The sequence below is a fragment of the Phialemonium atrogriseum genome (genome assembly GCF_030411735.1).
Source record: "Phialemonium atrogriseum strain 8032-3 unplaced genomic scaffold QBC33scaffold_31, whole genome shotgun sequence".
NCBI lineage: Eukaryota > Fungi > Ascomycota > Sordariomycetes > Cephalothecales > Cephalothecaceae > Phialemonium > Phialemonium atrogriseum.
Window position 1 is genome coordinate 2,590 of NW_026848168.1, and position 17,580 is coordinate 20,169.

The following is a 17,580-nucleotide window of genomic DNA, read 5'->3' on the forward strand; positions in this document are numbered from 1 at the left end:
CAAAATACACAATTTTTTTAAGTTTTGGGTTTTTGTGGTGCGGTTTTTTGTGCCCTGGTGGGGGGCCGGGTGTGTTGTGGGTGTTTTTCGCGGTTTTCCCCCCCCCCCCCCCCCCCCCCCCCCCCCCCCAACAGGACGAGATAGCGAAGTTGCGAGACGCAGCATACTGACGTGGGAGTGCAACAGGGGTCACGCCTCAGAGAACCCGAAATTGCCAGAGTCGCTGGCAGCATCACCGAAGAAGATCATCTTCATCGGGCCCCCCGGCTCGGCCATGCGATCGCTAGGTGACAAGATTTCCTCGACCATCGTTGCCCAACACGCGGATGTGCCCTGCATTCCGTGGTCGGGAACCGGCGTCAACCAAGTCGATGTTGACGAGCACGGCCTCGTAACCGTCGCGGACGATGTCTACACAAAGGGCTGTGTCACCTCGTGGCAGGAGGGTCTTCAGAAGGCAAAGGAGATCGGCTTCCCTGTTATGGTCAAGGCCTCCGAAGGCGGCGGCGGCAAGGGCATCCGGAAGTGCGTAAGCGAGGAGGGGTTCGAAGAGCTGTACAAGGCTGCTGCCAGCGAGATCCCCGGTTCCCCCATCTTCATCATGAAGCTTGCCGGCAACGCGCGGCACTTGGAGGTCCAGCTGCTCGCGGATCAGTATGGGAACAACATCTCCGTCTTCGGTAGAGATTGCTCAGTTCAGCGGCGACACCAGAAGATTATCGAGGAGGCCCCCGTCACAATTGCCAAGCCGGACACGTTCAAGGCCATGGAGGATGCTGCGGTCAGACTGGGCAAGCTTGTCGGCTACGTCTCGGCCGGAACTGTCGAGTATCTCTACTCCCACGCCGATGACAAGTTCTACTTCCTCGAGCTCAATCCCCGTCTGCAGGTCGAGCACCCGACGACCGAAGGTGTCAGCGGCGTCAACCTGCCTGCCGCCCAGCTGCAGATTGCCATGGGTCTTCCGCTCCACCGGATCCGCGACATCCGACTCCTCTACGGCGTCGACCCCAAGACCTCGACTGAGATCGACTTCGAGTTCAAGACTCCCGAGAGCGAGAAGACACAGAGGCGGCCGACTCCAAAGGGCCACCTTACTGCCTGCAGAATCACGTCCGAGGATCCTGGCGAGGGTTTCAAGCCATCCAACGGTGTCATGCACGAGTTGAACTTCCGAAGCAGCTCCAACGTGTGGGGTTACTTCTCCGTTGGCACGGCCGGTGGCATTCACAGTTTCTCCGACTCTCAGTTCGGCCACATTTTCGCCTACGGAGAGAACCGATCGGCGTCGCGAAAGCACATGGTCATTGCGCTGAAGGAGCTGAGTATCCGCGGCGATTTCCGGACGACGGTCGAATATCTCATCAAGCTGCTCGAGACAGAGGCATTCGAGGATAATACCATCACCACCGGCTGGCTGGACGAGCTGATCTCGAACAAGCTGACGGCCGAGCGCCCTGATCCAATGCTGGCAGTCGTTTGCGGAGCTATCACAAAAGCCCACATCGCCAGCGAGCAATGCATCGCCGAGTATCGCAACAGCCTAGAGAAGGGCCAAGTCCCGTCCAAGGAGATACTCAAGACCGTCTTCCCCATCGATTTCATCTACGAGGGGTACCGGTACAAATTCACCGCCACACGGTCCAGCCTCGACAGCTACCATCTCTTCATCAACGGTTCCAAGTGCACTGTCGGCGTCCGCGCGCTCAGCGACGGTGGCCTGCTGATCCTGCTTGACGGGCGAAGCCACAATGTCTACTGGAAGGAAGAAGTCGACGCAACTCGCATGTCGGTGGACAACCGGACATGTCTCCTGGAGCAGGAGAACGACCCGACTCAGCTCCGGTCGCCCAGCCCAGGCAAGCTTGTCAAGTACTCGGTCGTGAATGGGCAGCACGTCAAGGCCGGCCAGACATTTGCCGAGGTCGAGGTCATGAAGATGTATATGCCCCTGGTTGCGCAGGAGGATGGCGTTGTCCAGCTTATCAAGCAGCCCGGCGCCACTCTCGAGGCTGGTGATATCCTGGGCATCCTCGCGCTGGATGACCCGAGCCGAGTGAAGCAGGCCGAGTCCTTCGTTGGTCAGCTCCCCGAGTTCGGCCCGCCCGTCGTTGTCGGCAACAAGCCCGCGCAGAGATTCCACGTGCTCTTCAACATCCTGAAGGATATCCTCCTAGGATTCGACAACCAAGTCATCATGGCTCAGACCCTCGACGAGCTCATCCAAGTCTTGCGGAACCCCGAGCTGCCGTACAGCGAGTTCGCCGCCCAGTTCTCCGCCCTCCATGCTAGGATGCCCAACAAGCTTGACGCTCAGTTCACCCAGGTCCTGGACCGTGCCAAGTCCAGGCAGAACGAGTTCCCGGCAAAGAGTCTCGTCAAGGTCTTCCAGAAGTTCCTGGACGACAACGTCGCACCCGGCGATGCCAACACGCTGAGGGACACCCTGGCTCCGCTCACACAAGTTCTCGATCTCTACACCGAGGGCCAGAAGGTGCGTGAGCTGAATGCCATGACCGAGCTGCTTGGTATGTACACCGACACCGAGCGTCTCTTCTCCGGTCGCCGATCGCAAGACGAGGAGGTCATCCTGAAACTCCGCGACGACAACAAGGAGGACACGCAAAAGGTCGTCCAGACGGTCCTTTCGCACAGCAGGGTAGCGGCGAAGAATTCTCTGGTCCTGGCCATCTTGGAAGAGTATCGCCCCAACAAGCCAAACGTCGGCAATGTGGGCAAATACCTACGGCCTCTTCTGCGCAAGCTGGCGGAGCTGGAGTCGCGCCAGACGGCAAAGGTCTCGCTGAAGGCGCGCGAGATTCTCATCCAGTGCGCCCTCCCTTCGCTCGAGGAGCGCAGGGCCCAGTTGGAGCACATTCTGAGATCGTCTGTCGTCGAGTCCAGATACGGCGAGAGCGGCTGGGACCACCGGGAGCCAAACCTGGACATCATCAAGGAGGTCGTCGACTCCAAGTACACCGTCTTCGACGTCCTGACCCTGTTTTTCGCCCATGACGACCCGTGGGTCTCCGTTGCAGCCCTCGAGGTCTATGTCCGCCGCGCCTATCGTGCCTACATCCTCAAGCACATCGAGTACCACGGCGACGAGACCGACACGCCGTCTTTCGTGTCTTGGGATTTCACCCTCCGCAAGATTGGCCAGTCCGAGTTTGGCCTGCCTCTGCAGTCGGGTGCTCCGCCGTCGCCGGCGACCCCGATCGACTACGGTGTTAGTGGTGTTAAGCGTATCAGCTCAATCAGCGACATGTCGTACCTCAGCCACAAGTCCCAGGAGGAGCCCAATCGCAAGGGTGTCATTGTGCCCTGCAAGTACCTCGACGATGCCGATGACTTGCTGGCCAAGGCTCTCGAGACCCTCCCTCTCTCGGGACCCCGAAACCGAAAGAAGTCTGGGCTGATCCCCGACCTCAATGGCAAGCGTCGCCCACCGCCTCCGCGTCTGGAGAGCTTCGACGAGCTCTCTGCCGTCGTCAATGTCGCCATCCGCGACGCCGAGCGCCGTGACGACCAGGAGATCCTCGACGACATCCATGCCATCGTCGAGCAATTCAAAGACGAGCTCCTGGCCCGCCGTGTGCGTCGGCTGACATTCATCTGCGGCCGGAATGATGGCTCCTACCCGGGGTACTACACCTTCCGCGGTCCCGAATACGCCGAGGACGACAGCATTCGTCACATCGAGCCTGCGCTCGCTTTCCAGCTTGAGCTCGGACGCCTCTCCAAGTTCAAGATCAAGCCCGTCTTTACGGAGAACAAGAACATCCACGTGTACGAGGCTGTTGGAAAGGGCGTCGAGACCGACAAGCGGTACTTCACCCGCGCCGTCATCCGGCCGGGCCGCCTGCGAGACGAGATCCCGACGGCCGAGTACCTCATTTCCGAGGCTGACCGCGTCATCAACGACATCTTCGACGCGCTGGAGATCATTGGGAACAACAACTCGGACCTGAACCACATGTTCATCAACTTCACGCCCGTGTTCCAGCTGCAGCCTCAGGAGGTCGAGCACTCGCTGCAGGGCTTCTTGGACCGCTTCGGCCCCCGCGGCTGGCGTCTGCGCGTTGCCCAGGTCGAGATCCGCATCATCTGCACGGATCCGACCACGGGCATGCCGTATCCCCTGCGTGTCATCATCACCAACACGTCGGGATACGTCATCCAGGTCGAGATGTATGCCGAGCGCAAGTCGGAGAAGGGCGACTGGGTGTTCCACTCGATTGGCGGCACCACCAAGATCGGCTCCATGCACCTGATGCCCGTCTCCACCCCGTATCCGACCAAGAACTGGCTTCAGCCCAAGCGGTACAAGGCGCACTTGATGGGCACCCAGTATGTCTACGACTTCCCCGAGCTCTTCCGCCAGGCGATCCAGAACAGCTGGAAGAAGGCCGTCAGCAAGCACCCCAGCCTCGCCGAGAAGCAGCCTGCTGTCGGGGACTGCATTGACTACAACGAGCTTGTGCTCGACCAGGACAACCTCGCCGAGGTGTCTCGTGATCCCGGCACCAACACCCACGGCATGGTCGGCTGGCTCATGAACGCCCGCACTCCCGAGTACCCCCGTGGCCGCAAGTTCGTCGTCGTCGCCAACGACATCACCTATCAGATCGGCTCCTTCGGGCCCAAGGAGGACGACTTCTTCAACAAGTGCACCGAGCTCGCTCGGAAGCTTGGCATCCCTCGCATCTACCTCTCGGCAAACTCTGGCGCGCGCCTGGGCCTGGCAAACTCGCTGATGCCCCACTTCAGTGTTGCCTGGAACGACGCTACGAACCCGGAGCTGGGCTTCAAGTATCTCTACCTCAACGACGAGGCCAAGAAGCGCTTCGAGAACGATGTCATCACCGAAGAGGTTGTCGAGGATGGCGAGAAGCGACACAAGATTGTCACCATCATCGGCGCCGAGGATGGCCTGGGTGTCGAGTGCCTGCGCGGCTCGGGTCTCATCGCTGGTGCGACGAGCCGGGCGTACAACGACATCTTCACGGTCACGCTCGTTACCTGCCGATCAGTTGGTATGGTTTTCTCTTCTTCTTTCCTTGTATCTTTCTCCGTCGCCGCTGCTGCTGCTGCTACTTAACCCTAGGGGGGAATTGTGCTAACGGCTCGATGATAGGTATCGGTGCTTACCTAGTCCGGCTTGGTCAGCGTGCAGTTCAGATCGAGGGCCAGCCCATCATCCTCACTGGTGCACCTGCTCTGAACAACCTACTCGGCCGCGAGGTCTACACGTCTAACCTGCAGCTTGGTGGCACGCAAATCATGTACCGCAACGGTGTCTCCCACCAAACCGCCAACGACGACTTCGCCGGTGTCTCCAAGATCGTTGAGTGGATGTCGTTCGTCCCTGACAAGCGCAACAGCCCGGTGCCGATCAGCCCAAGCATTGACACGTGGGATCGAGACATCGTCTATACCCCGCCCCAGAGGCAGCCCTACGATGTCAGGTGGATGATCGCCGGCAAGGAGGACGAAGACGGATTCCAGCCCGGTCTCTTCGACAAGGACTCGTTCGTCGAGACTCTTGGCGGATGGGCGCGCACCGTCGTCGTCGGCCGCGCCCGCCTCGGTGGCATCCCCATGGGTGTCATCGCCGTTGAGACGCGGTCGGTCGAGAACATCACGCCGGCCGACCCGGCCAACCCGGACTCGATCGAGCAGGTGGCCAACGAGGCCGGCGGGGTCTGGTATCCCAACTCGGCCTTCAAGACGGCCCAGGCCATCAACGACTTCAACTATGGCGAGCAGCTGCCACTCATGATCCTGGCCAACTGGCGCGGCTTCTCGGGCGGCCAGCGCGACATGTACAACGAGGTCCTCAAGTACGGATCGTTCATTGTCGACGCTCTCGTCAAGTTCGAGCAGCCCATCTTCGTCTACATCCCGCCGTTTGGCGAGCTCCGTGGTGGCTCGTGGGTCGTGGTCGACCCCACCATCAACCCCACCGCCATGGAAATGTACGCCGACGCCGAGGCGCGCGGCGGCGTCCTCGAGCCGGAGGGCATCGTCGGCATCAAGTACCGCAAGGACAAGCAGCTCGACACCATGGCGCGCCTGGACCCCGTCTACGGCAGCCTGAGGAAGCAGCTCGCCGAGAACGGCCTCTCCAAGGAGCAGACGGACGAGCTGAAGATGAAGATGACGGCCCGCGAGGAGCAGCTCCTGCCCGTCTACGCGCAGATCAGCATCCAGTTCGCCGACCTGCACGACCGCGCCGGCCGCATGAAGGCCAAGGGCGTCATCCGCGATGTGCTCGAGTGGCAAAACGCCCGGCGCTTCTTCTACTGGCGCGTCCGCAGACGCCTCAACGAGGAGTACATCCTCCGGCGCATGGCCGCGTCCGTCAGCCCGGGCGGCGGCGGCAAGGCGGTGGCCAACACCGCCGCCCCGCCGTCGGGCCAGGCCAACCCGCAGGCGCGGGCGCGGCACCTGCAGCTGCTGGCGGCGTGGTGCGGGGTGGAGAACTTCGACCGCAGCGACCGTGAGGTGGCGGTGTGGTACGAGGAGAACAGGAAGGCGGTCCACGACAAGGTGGAGCTGCTCAGGGCCGAGGCCATCACGGCCGAGATGAGGGAGCTCGTGCGCGCGGGGGCCACGGCGGGCAAGGACGGCAACGGCGGCGGCGGGTCGGCGGCCTGGAAGGGCGTGCGCGACCTGCTGAGGGTCATGCCTGTCGAGGAGAGGGAACAGGTGCTCAAGTTTTTGAAGGGTTGAGGGGGGGGGGGACCACGTGTGCATGAGCCGGCTGGTGGGGAGGCCGGGTGTTTCATTATAGACTGGGTACAAGAGGCATGTCTGGGTGCGAGTCCTTGTTTTGTTTTTTTATCTTTTTCTGTCTGTTTTTGTGTTGGTCGTTTGTCGATGGTTGATCCCTCTGTAATCCTGGTTGGCGGATAGAGTTCTTTCCTAGCTTTACATCGCACTTCCTCTACCTACCTAGGGGAGCCGCATTGCATATCTCTCCGTGTATGATACCGTGTCTTTTATGTGTAGCTCCCTAATACGCTCACCGACTGGAAGCCTTGTTCCGTTTTACCGCCGAATGTCTAATCACTGAAAATGTGGGATCTGAATGATATAACTCGAAGACAGGGGCAAGTTATCTCTGTGCCTGAATTGACCCATATTTTTGTATCAAAAAGGGGTAATTATGAGGTCACTTGCGTCATTGCCTCTCATCAAGCATCAGATCCTGGCATAAATATGGGACATTGTTCAAAATCCTGTATCGTTTTGTCCTAGCGCTTCAGGTTCAGCCAAACAAAGGAAATGCAAGTCGTCGAACGAAGAATCCGTCGTTGAATCTCTCAACTACTTTCCATAAGACACCGCAACATGGACTACCCGCAGAAAACAGAGATCCAGAAGAAAGCCGCGGAGGGCTCGCCGATCACGCAACCCGAAGCATCGGCTCTCGCGAGCGATGAGACAGACATGACGGGGTTCGGCCCCATCAAAGGCGGCACCGCAGGTGAGAGGCTCGAAACGCATCCTCATCCTAGTCTCCCAGGGCAATAGGAACTGATTATTATCATGTCTGTCAGCCACGGCCCAGAGCATCCATGACAGGCAGAGGAACTTCACCACCACAGCTGGTGATCTCGCCAGGAAACCGCCGGAGGAGATCACGAAGGGGGATGCGGCTGATGTGCAGAAGAAGGAGGTACGTTGAGCGGTTTACATGGGTCCTTGGCCCTGCAGTTAACTTGGGGGATAGGCGCGCGCTTTGGGGGGTGTTCCCCCTGGGAGAGGTTCGACGTCGGCCTATGTACAGTCAATGGCAGATCATAATGCACGAGAGCGAGGGGCTTAGGAGCGGGAAGGGAGGGGATAGAGGACATGAGGGGTGGGTCTCACTATTCAGGGGTTCTGTAACTCGAAACTGGTGCTTGATGCACTCTTGGAGGCCAGAAGTAGTGTATTTCGGATTGTCGTCTCTTGGAGATTACTTGCATGGACTAGTTCACGTCTGGGAACACCTCCAGGCCAAGACAGCCAAGTGTGAAGTCGATTCATGGTATGATGGCCCACCTCCCACGACCCCCTATTTGAACCTGCGTAACGCCCTTTTCCGGCTTCCAGATGACACACTAGATATACCTCGTAGCCGTATTTGGATGCATTTTAAAGGTCTACAATGCCTCCCACACGTCAGAACAGACGGCCAGATCCCTCACCAAATTCAAGTGACTGTGGTTGCTTTCTAGTTACCCAAACGCTCCAACACATTGTAACATAGAACAAAGCAGGCATCGGCACCAGCTGCAAGCCTCTTGGTAGGCAAGGCGCATCGCACTTGGTAGATCATGATCCGAGGATAGTCCTCCCTTTCAATCGTAAACTTCTGCGTCCTCAGTCTCGGTGAGCAACAAGATCTCCCCAACAGCACCTAGACAGACAAACTCACCCTCAGCCTTCCTGCCGCCATCCAGGCCACCGCCCTCGACATCAGGCGCCTCAATCTCGAGGGCCATGTCGACGCGGATCCAGTCCCTGTAGCCCCTCTTCTCGACGAGGTCCAGCTGGTTCCGGAACTCGCGCTCGGGCACGCTCGAGATGGGCAGGCGGTCGTCATGGAAGCCGCTCCACACAAAGTAGCGCTCGACCTCGTAGTCGATGATCGGGGCGCGCCCGAGGACGCTGACGTAGCGCGTCGAGTCGCGCACCTGCTGCAGGCAGGCCGCGTCGATCGAGTGCAGGAAGGCCACCTTGGTGTCGAGCGTGATGCGGGCCGCGAAGACGAGGGGGGAGAGGGTGCGTCGCACGCGCGCTGAGTTCCAGTAGAAGGTGCATCGGAGCTCTACTAGCATTGGCATGGTTGTGTAGAGATCCATGCTGTCGGGGTACAAGTTACCACAAGGTCAGCTTGATGGGAATGCTGAGGGAGTGTATGAAACCGAATGGCTGATCCAGCCAGCAGCATGGTGTGCCTCTGAGGTGAGGTCAGGTTTCTGCTCGTTTTATAGTGTCTCATATCTAAACCAGATGTTACATCGGTGGTATAAGGTAGAAGTCACAGAGATAAAGGCCTCCTTGATGGGAAGTGCTTAATAGGGACCTAGAAAGCGTTCAAGGAGCATGAAGATGGAGAGCTCAAAGATTCAAAGTATCCATGTCATTCTCTCCCAACATAGAGCTCAGGGATGAAGCTAAATGAGTCCGAAGCTCTCTCTAAGCCCGAATAGAGGCTTGACGTCCTCGACCGGTGCATCCACAAATGCATGCCGGAGTAGTTTGTCAGACTTCCCTTGGGCCTTTTTTTGGCTCGTGACAAGGAACTCCAGCACCCACAGTTAGCAACCGGAGCAGGTTACTCATCCTTTGTCAAATTCTTACCATGTTAATCTTCTTCCTTGAAACGTGGGCCATGAGAATCACAATCAATCAACTTTAAAGGGGACTATCTTATCTTGAAAGAGCAACTCCAGTTTCCATCAGATTGTATTATCAAAGAAGTCTCCTCCTTTTCGGAATAGATAACATCACCCATCGTTTTCAAGATCCAGCCATGGCACACGAAGCGGGCTCCTCGACCGTCCACGACCGAACTGCCGCCTGATGAGCTAGAGGAGCTCCTATACTGTGAGATACAGCTCGTCCTCCGCCGGGCACCGCCGGGCAGCGCCGGGCCAGCCGCAAAACGCAGCGCTCAGTAATGCTGTCTACGCACTCTAGAGTACTACCAACGTCGCTGGAGGCCGAGGTTCCAGCATATGCGAGGCTATTCGACCATCATGTCGTGCTGTCACGCCCCATTTGGTTGCCAGTCCGGAGACGCAATAACAGATCCGCTCTCGATGAAACCCGGCGCAACTAGAGACTCTAGTCGTCAGTACTAACTCACCCCGCATAGAACAATAAAAGTCTCCTCACCTGTCGTCCCGACAAGAGTCCAGTCGCCCAAGCTCCTCGCGCTCTGCCACTCCCACCTCTCAATCGCATACTGCGGCTGCTGGCCCGCAAACACGTCCGGCCCGAGCGTCACGACCCTGACGGGCGTGCCATCGTCGTGCGACAGCGACAGCGTCAGGGGCGCCCCCGCGTAGTGGTGCCAGACCTCGACAGCGTCGATCTTGTGCCAGTACGAGTCGCCCTCGGAGCCCTCGAGGAGGTAGTAAATGGCGGTGCTGAGGGAGCGGTTGGTCCCCGGGACGACGCCCGGGTCCTGGAAGGTCTGGATGTAGTAGCCCTTTTCGTCGTTGGCCGTGAGGTTCAGCTGGGCGATGACCTCCTGCGCCGTGCGCTTGCTTATCGGGGTGGGGTAGTCCTGGCCGCAGTCTCCTGGCGTGGGTGTTGCGAGGACGCGAAGGGAAGACGGGAGGAGGGCGATAGCGCCCAGGAATGCAGTGATTTGAACCATGTCGTTTGGACTCTTCCGCCAATTCTACGCTGTCTAGACAATTTCGACCACAGAACCAGTGGAAAAAGAGAGAAGACCAATGATGACGAACCTGAATTTGTGCAATGGGTATCTAAATACTGCTGATTGTCACGTGTGTCAGCCTCCTTAGGTCTACATTGGAGGTGCAGATCTTGTTTGGCGATCGTCGAAAAAGCTTAGCCCCCACGATCCTTCGGTTCAGGGGGGGAAAGTAGCAACTTATAAAATTGATAGCACAATTTGGAGTGGGACAGATGAGCACGAAGAAAGCCTGCCTCTTCTTTTTGAGACGTCATCATCACCAAATCCATTCTCCTCGTCGGCTTCGTCCTCTAGAGACTCGTGTTCCCCATCATCTTCCTCATATCTACATCCATCTGACGATGTATCAGATTGTGAGGACCAGTAGACACTGCCCACTTGTATGTACTATGTTTAGACGCCCTGACGGCTCTCGACTCATCGGGCGCCCGATCCAAGAGACAGGTTGCACAATACTTCCCTTCGACACTGAACTGCCAAGGTAGGAAGTCAGGATGTATGAAATGCTTGCCCCCGAGTACAACCATTGATAGAAGCAGACACATCTCGCCAGTGATTTTAAGGAGACCGTCTTCAATGGCTCCTAAGTTAATTGAATGCTTCGGTTTGGTGCCGGTCACAGCAAGTTTGGCTGGGAGAGACGTGCAATGGCTTGCGCAGGACGTTTCTATTCTGAGGATGACATGTGGTTAGATTCATAGAGTAAAATAGTTTCTCCCATAATATAAGAGGCCCCTAAATTTTTGTCAGTAGTGCAGTGGGATAAACTTCCAACAACATGCGCCTCCTTGTAGGAACGGTTGGCTTCGCCACTGGCCAGTCTGTGTGGCCCAATTTTCTCTCGGTGTCGGCAGGCACCTGAATCCCACAGCATGTACTAGTTTCGACTTCATTGGCTGCAGCTGAGTGGCTGTGATGTAAGGCGCCCAGACTTGGGCCAACCAACACCAAGTTTAGAGGCTGGCGCCTGCCAACGGCACCCCATGAAACAAGACCCTGGCCCTTTCAACCACCGCCTTTCGGGCCACCGACCAGTGAATGGGAATGGGCGCGACGTTAATCGCGGCACGAATCAGGAACGCCGCCCTGAGAATTGTTTCGGAGGAACGAGAAGCTAGCCGCCAGCCTCACTCGTACAAGTATAAGGATCGCAGGCGACTCCCACCTGGGTCAGTCTTGACGATCAGACAATCTGACCATTATCTGTCGACATAGACAGACTCAGTCGAAATACTTAATAACCCCCCCCACACAATATCTCAAAGCCTACAATCATGTCCCACTACGACTCAAGACTACCCCCAGAAGGACGACCGGGCAGCATGCCTCCCCAGCGAGCACAACTCGGCAACCCATCAGGCGGGCCCGGGAATTTCCCGCAGAAGTGGCACCTCTACCAGCCTGGCTGGACCCGGCAGTTCAAGATCGGCGAGCGCCAGGACGCGCCCCTCTTCGCCGTCGTGCCGCACACGGGCTGGTTCGGCCGCCCGCGCCTGACGCTGCACGCCGGCGAGGGGAAGAAGTCCGACGTCGTCGCCGCAGTCAAGAAGCCGCCGCCGTCCCTGGGGGGCCTGGCGAACAGGCATGGCTTCCGGATCGTCTTCCCCGGCGAGGAGGGGATGCCCGAGGACGTCGTCGACGTCAAGGCGTGCCTCCTCTCGGTCGGGGCGGCAGCGCTGCGCCAGCACCGTAGCTACCGGTTCACCGTCAAGGTCGGAAGCGGCTGGGAGCGTCGCGCCGAGACGTTTGAGTGGCGGTACACGCACGGCAAGACCGTCCGGGTCCTCCGCGAGGGGAGGGGCGATGGGGGGTTGCGGAAGGCCATGAACAGGATTGAGGGTGGGTGGGAGCTTGTCCGGCTGGACTCGGAAGTGGACTTCAGCCAGGGTCCGTCTGGCGGGGAGGAGGTCGTCGCCGTGTGGGGGGAGGCCTCGGTCAGCCTGCACAAGAAGGCGTCCTTCGCGTTCCTGAACTCGGGCGCTACTGGCAGGCTGGGGAACCGCTTTGCCAACGTGGCTGTTATCAGTGGCATGGCTCTATGGGATGAGGAACAGCGCCAGCGCCATCAACGTCAGGCAACTGCTGCGGCGTAGGCATGGGTCGATGGCGTCAACTGGTTAGATATGGTCTGGGATAGCAACGGGCGGCGGGGTTGGAGTTCTGGGGGTCAATTTGCCACATGGATAAATGTATAGATAGATCTGCAGGTCCAAGTCTCGGCCGATACTCATTCCATTTCTTTGATCTCGTTCTGCTGGAGGTACAGCGGCCAGACGAAACCTGCCATGACGAAGAACTGAGTGCTGAGTCGGCGCTAAGATAGACTTATTCTGCTGCCATGTTATCAAGGCGGTGAAGAAGTTGTTACCTATCACCTGCCCCACCAGCCCCTCCAAAAGGGCCTAGACTGAGCCGCGATAAGAAAGATGGGACTGAGAAATTCAACCGGTGCAAAACATTCGAGCGGACTCTAAATCTTGCACGCCGTCACTTCACACCTACCTACCTTTGATGACGGGCGATGAGAACAATCCATCTGCTTTCAAGATGGAGACCGACAATTCTCCTGTCACAAGTGCAGGCCAGCCCTCAGCCGCTGGCGAAAGTCAGAATAAGCCACATGGCAACGACGGGAATGCGCGCAAGGGATTCAAGCGCGACCATCGAGGAAACCGCAACCCCCACGACAAGAAACGGAAGCACCCCGGATATGGGAGCCACAAGTATGTCATTACATCGAATTGACCTCATGAAACGTGTCTATGCTGCCATAGCGACCCCATAGATCATAGATTCCATGCCGACTCGGCTGACCAGTTTCTAGAGGGGCCATGCCCGACAGACGATCCGCAAATGAGCAGCGAGACCGAGCCCAGGCGAATCGCGCTGAGAAGCGCCGGAAAATTCTTGGAGATGATGGAACCGGCGAGAGCTACATGAGCATCAACTTCACCGCGGAGGAGATCGCCGCCGAGGAACGCCGACCGAAACGCAAGGTCGCTGTCCTGATTGGCTACGCGGGGACTGGGTACTCGGGCCTCCAGATGAACCACAAGGAGAAGACTATCGAGGGCGACCTCTTCGCCGCCTTCGTCGCTGCGGGCGCCATCTCCAAGGCTAACGCCAACGACCCGAAGAAGTCGAGCTTCGTGCGATGTGCTAGGACCGACAAGGGCGTTCACGCTGCCGGAAACGTCCTCTCCCTCAAGCTCATCGTCGAGGACGAGGACATTGTCGAAAAGATCAACGAGCACCTCTCGCCGCAGATCAGGGTCTGGGATATCCAGCGGACGAATAACAGCTTCAGCAGCTACCAAGCCTGCGACTCCAGGTGGTACGAGTATTTGATGCCTAGCTATGCTCTGCTGCCGCCTCTGCCCGACAGCTTTCTCGGAAAGAAGGTTATCGAGTCGGCAAAGGAGAAGGGGGTGTATGATGAATACATGAAGCGGTTGGATGATGTCGAGGGCTTCTGGGAGGAAGTTGAAAAGACCGACATCCAGCCGATACTGGAGAAATTGACCCCCGAGGTCCGGGCCAAGGCTGTGGAGGCTACAAAGGGTGCACAGATTCAGGACTTGGATGAAAAGGATGTTGTCACCACGGTGCCGGAACCCGCCGTTTCTGACAACCCTGTCAATACGAAGCCTGAGGCGACAGTGGAAGCTGGGGCCGCCACCGAAGACGCCACCGAAGGCACATCTGACGATAAATCTGCCGAAAATGGCGCCACCCCGGCTCCGGCTCCAGCCCCGATTCCGACCTTGACTCCGCTCGAGGCTGCCATCAAGGAGATGAAGGCGGCTTATGTGGCTGCCAAACGGCGCTACCGTGTTACCCCGGCTCGCCTACACAAGCTCCAGGAAGCTCTCGACCTCTACAAGGGCACGCACAACTTCCACAACTACACCGTTTTGAAGAGCGCCACCGACCCGTCGGCTAAACGGCACATCAAGTCCTTCATGGTCAACCAGACACCCATTTCCATCCGGGACACAGAATGGCTGTCCATCAAGGTCCATGGCCAGTCGTTCATGATGCACCAGATCCGCAAGATGATTGCCATGGCAGTCATGGTGACGAGATGCGGCGCCGGAATGGACGTCATCTCGCAGAGCTACGAATCCCGGCGGATCAGCATCCCCAAGGCGCCCGGGCTGGGCCTCATGCTGGAGCGTCCCATGTTCATCGAGTACAACAAGCGGGCGACCAATGAGCTCGGGCGACAACCCATCGACTTTGCCAAGAACGAGGAGAAGATCCAGGCGTTCAAGGACGAGCAAATCTACAAGCGGATGTTTGAGACGGAGGAGAAGGACAATGCGTGAGTAGTTGCCAGCACACTCCTGATCTGCCCAAACGAACTGCTGACAACCCCCCTTCTCTAGATTCCACACCTTCTTCCACCAGCTCGATAACTTCCGGACAGACTACTTCCTCTGGGTCACGGCCGGCGGCATCGAAGCCGCCTATGAGCGGGCAGATCGCGGAGGAGATAAGATACCCAAGGCATTGGTGGCGGAACTCGGCGATGAGGCTGACGGTGTGGTGGAAGCGGACAATTAAAACGATAGAGTTTTCCTGCTTCCGGCGCGACATCACTTGGTCGCTCGCGGCGAGGTAACTGGTTTCAGTGGTGGTCAGCTATTACATGACCTCCCCACCTCGGTATCTTGACCAATTCGGTCAAATGAATTTGCTTTCCAAGCTATATTGCATTGCGATTGCCGCCCGATTTCACCATTAACAGCTGCAGGGTGACAAGCTGTGTCTGTGCATGTAGCAACAATGGACAACGAATGCGGTTTCGCATCCCTCCGCTGGCAATGGACAATCATGGTGTGGTTGCGCTGCCAAAACTGACCAGTGATGCTCAAAGTTGCATCCCACCAGCTTTGAAACAGAGCGTATCGCCCAACACATTCTAAAGTCAAAGAAGAATTGAAAAAAGCTTGAATGGTTCCGGTCCCTTTACATCTTCCCATGCTGGAATAAGCATTTCTAGGGTAAGACAAGTCAGGTCCAAGAACCAAGCATGCGAGTACCTGAGGCCAGGGGCCCTGACTAAATTAAGCCAATAATATGGCTCCCAAAATCCAAGCCGGCGTCATCGCCGCATGCGCATCCTTCAGATGCAAGCAGGCGGCCAGGGAGCCAATCAGCGAGCCTCAAATGTCCAGACTGCCTAGCCCCACCAGCAATCATCAGATGACGACAATCAGGCTCACCATGTGCCCTGCCTCGAGGAGGCCTGTCGCAGATTGGAGATTGGAGGTTGGCCCTGTTCTTGCCTAGTACCAGGTAGCAGGTAAACCAGGGCGCTGCGCCTCCACCCGCTTTCGCCCCCCTTCTGAGTCACCATCATCGAGCTCCCAATGACGCTGCGTTTCACCACACCCTGGCCCCCCAAATATACTATTCGGTCTCCCCGGCCCAGCGCCAGCCCCGGTGACTCTCTGATATGGCTCTGATTGGGCCAATCAGGAATCCCGCTGAATGGCATTCCCCTCAAGGGCCCCCTTATAAATCAACTCTTCTCGAATGTCTGGGAGCCTTCGCCGAGTCGACACCACCGGCGTACTTTTTGCGCACTTCTCCATGCCAAGCGAAGGGCGTATGTACAGCTTTTCGTCTCATCTTTTCCCGAATATCACAATAGGACACATATCCTGTCATCCCTGACTTTCACATATAAGCCCATCCATCATGGGACTCGCCCTGCACAACCATCTGGACTCGTCCTGTCTTTCCAACCTCCTCGAGGACCGGCACCCGCCGGCCCAGAGCGAGGCCGAGGAGAACACGCAATGCCCCTTCTTCTTTACCACGGAGAGGTACGAAACCCTCGCCGAGCGCCGCGAATGCCAAAGGCGGCGCCGCCTGCGAGCACGCCAGCTCCAGCTCCAGGGCCACAGCCACCCCGCCAGCAGTGGCGGGAGGCCGCCCCGTAGAGCGCACATGGGCCGCGACCTGGACGAGAAGGAGGGCCGCGACCTGGCCCGGAGCCCCGGCGGCGACGGCGGCGGCGGCCGCCGAACCACCCGCCGCCCCCCCTCGCTGGAGCGCCAGGAGGCCTTCCGCGACGGGAGGACGGCCAAGAAGCGCGTCTTCCCGCGCCGCTCCGGCGGTGATGGCGGGGCGGGAGAAGACGACGACGACGACGACCCGGTCAAGGCAGAGCTGTATCGCCTGGGCTTGCTCTACGATGATGAGCATGAGCGTGGGTCCGGGTTCACCTTCGACGCTATCGCTCGCAGCGAGCCGGCGTACAGGCTCAATCTCCGGTCTGGCAAGCGCGGTCGCAAAGCGAGGGGTTCTTCGTCTTCTTCTTCCGGGGACGAGGACGCTCTCGGCGACCTCCCGCTAGACCTCTCGTTCGCGGCGCTCGGGGAGGACGAGGCGCTCGCGCAGTTCCTTGTCTCCCCCGGGGAAGAGGGACGTGGACCGGCTCGGGGGGACGGCGCTGGTGGCGACGTCGCGGGCCGGAACGGGGCGGCTAGGATCGTCCGGCCGTCTGTGACGGTCATCTACGAGCTTGAGACGGACGGGTCAACGAGCGTGTCGTTCCAGGAATCCACTGTTCAAACACAGACGACTCACGACTTGCCCGATCTGATCTCCGACAATGGCAGCGAGCACGACGACAGGGAGGAGGTCGGCGACGAGGAGACGGGCGAGTGGGAGATGGTTCAGACGCGCGACGCGCCTGCCCCCGGCGGCGGCGGAGGAGGAGGAGGAGGAGGAGACGTGACAGCCACGGCAACAGCAACGGCGACAACACCCGCCAACCCCGACGCCTGGGTCGTGCTGGACTGACAACAGAAGACTTTTGGCTCGTAGCAGGTCCGCATGTGAGGTCCCCCGCGCGCCACTCGGGACCTCGACAATCCGCTTTTTGCCGGACTGGCCCTCTTTTATCTTTTGTTTCTGCACAGCACACCCGGACGGGGGAACAGTGGGAGGCGCGGATTGTGGTGTTTGGGGGGGGGGGCGGGCGAGAAGGGCTGGGCCCAACCTAGCTAGTGTGTGCTCGTGGCTGAGGCTGCTTGAGCTCGCTGCTGGGTTGGAGGCTCGTGTATCATCTCTGTGTTGGTGCTGTAGCACGAGTTGTTTGGGGTGTTTTTCTTTTGATTCTG

General features: G+C 58.5%; 7 protein-coding genes across 7 annotated transcripts in view; 5 read left to right on the forward strand and 2 right to left on the reverse strand.

Annotated features, from left to right (window-relative positions):
• QBC33DRAFT_518572 (acetyl-coenzyme-A carboxylase) overlaps window positions 1-6,735 on the forward strand; it is a gene marked incomplete at both ends in the record, with an annotated part of 7,410 nt that extends 675 nt beyond the window's left edge. The window contains 2 exons of the mRNA XM_060426251.1: window positions 187-5,036; window positions 5,108-6,735. Of these exons, the coding sequence (XP_060279626.1) occupies window positions 187-5,036; window positions 5,108-6,735 (6,478 nt within the window). The remainder of the gene's footprint in view (window positions 1-186; window positions 5,037-5,107) is intronic.
• A 471-nt stretch (window positions 6,736-7,206) lies between these two features.
• QBC33DRAFT_549620 (uncharacterized protein) lies at window positions 7,207-7,845 on the forward strand. The gene is made up of 3 exons (XM_060428978.1): window positions 7,207-7,492; window positions 7,566-7,684; window positions 7,739-7,845. The coding sequence occupies exons 1-3, from the start codon at window positions 7,357-7,359 to the stop codon at window positions 7,832-7,834; spliced, it is 351 nt and encodes a 116-aa protein (XP_060279627.1). The 5' UTR covers window positions 7,207-7,356; the 3' UTR covers window positions 7,835-7,845.
• A 528-nt stretch (window positions 7,846-8,373) lies between these two features.
• Window positions 8,374-8,905, reverse strand: QBC33DRAFT_598227 (uncharacterized protein; the record flags this gene model as incomplete). The annotated part of the gene is made up of 2 exons (XM_060431960.1): window positions 8,429-8,905; window positions 8,374-8,396 (listed from the first exon to the last, which is right to left on the reverse strand). The coding sequence occupies exons 1-2, from the start codon at window positions 8,853-8,855 to the stop codon at window positions 8,374-8,376; spliced, it is 450 nt and encodes a 149-aa protein (XP_060279628.1). The 5' UTR covers window positions 8,856-8,905.
• Window positions 8,906-9,545: 640 nt separating this feature from the next.
• QBC33DRAFT_243973 (RmlC-like cupin domain-containing protein) lies at window positions 9,546-10,641 on the reverse strand. The gene is made up of 2 exons (XM_060422932.1): window positions 9,895-10,641; window positions 9,546-9,834 (listed from the first exon to the last, which is right to left on the reverse strand). The coding sequence occupies exons 1-2, from the start codon at window positions 10,379-10,381 to the stop codon at window positions 9,767-9,769; spliced, it is 555 nt and encodes a 184-aa protein (XP_060279629.1). The 5' UTR covers window positions 10,382-10,641; the 3' UTR covers window positions 9,546-9,766.
• Window positions 10,642-11,404: 763 nt separating this feature from the next.
• Window positions 11,405-12,834, forward strand: QBC33DRAFT_549626 (uncharacterized protein). The gene has a single exon (XM_060428979.1). The coding sequence runs from the start codon at window positions 11,719-11,721 to the stop codon at window positions 12,535-12,537; it is 819 nt and encodes a 272-aa protein (XP_060279630.1). The 5' UTR covers window positions 11,405-11,718; the 3' UTR covers window positions 12,538-12,834.
• On the forward strand, window positions 12,835-15,415 carry QBC33DRAFT_549631 (pseudouridine synthase). The gene is made up of 3 exons (XM_060428980.1): window positions 12,835-13,167; window positions 13,269-14,768; window positions 14,833-15,415. Exons 1-3 carry the CDS (start codon window positions 12,956-12,958, stop codon window positions 15,008-15,010), a joined length of 1,890 nt encoding a protein of 629 aa, XP_060279631.1. The 5' UTR covers window positions 12,835-12,955; the 3' UTR covers window positions 15,011-15,415.
• A 633-nt stretch (window positions 15,416-16,048) lies between these two features.
• QBC33DRAFT_244035 (uncharacterized protein) lies at window positions 16,049-17,506 on the forward strand. Its single transcript, XM_060422933.1, has one exon. It carries the CDS (start codon window positions 16,151-16,153, stop codon window positions 17,258-17,260), a length of 1,110 nt encoding a protein of 369 aa, XP_060279632.1. The 5' UTR covers window positions 16,049-16,150; the 3' UTR covers window positions 17,261-17,506.
• Window positions 17,507-17,580: the final 74 nt, after the last annotated feature.

Coding starts and splice junctions, on each gene's coding strand:
- QBC33DRAFT_549626 (XM_060428979.1), top strand. CDS start 11,719: ATGTCCCACTACGACTCAAGACTACCCCCAGAAGGACGACCGGGCAGC.
- QBC33DRAFT_549631 (XM_060428980.1), top strand. CDS start 12,956: ATGACGGGCGATGAGAACAATCCATCTGCTTTCAAGATGGAGACCGAC. Junction 13,168..13,268: donor CCCGGATATGGGAGCCACAA/GTATGTCATTAC, acceptor ACCAGTTTCTAG/AGGGGCCATGCCCGACAGAC. Junction 14,769..14,832: donor ACGGAGGAGAAGGACAATGC/GTGAGTAGTTGC, acceptor CCCCTTCTCTAG/ATTCCACACCTTCTTCCACC.
- QBC33DRAFT_549620 (XM_060428978.1), top strand. CDS start 7,357: ATGGACTACCCGCAGAAAACAGAGATCCAGAAGAAAGCCGCGGAGGGC. Junction 7,493..7,565: donor CATCAAAGGCGGCACCGCAG/GTGAGAGGCTCG, acceptor CATGTCTGTCAG/CCACGGCCCAGAGCATCCAT. Junction 7,685..7,738: donor CTGATGTGCAGAAGAAGGAG/GTACGTTGAGCG, acceptor CTTGGGGGATAG/GCGCGCGCTTTGGGGGGTGT.
- QBC33DRAFT_244035 (XM_060422933.1), top strand. CDS start 16,151: ATGGGACTCGCCCTGCACAACCATCTGGACTCGTCCTGTCTTTCCAAC.
- QBC33DRAFT_243973 (XM_060422932.1), bottom strand. CDS start 10,381: ATGGTTCAAATCACTGCATTCCTGGGCGCTATCGCCCTCCTCCCGTCT. Junction 9,835..9,894: donor GACTCTTGTCGGGACGACAG/GTGAGGAGACTT, acceptor TAGAGTCTCTAG/TTGCGCCGGGTTTCATCGAG.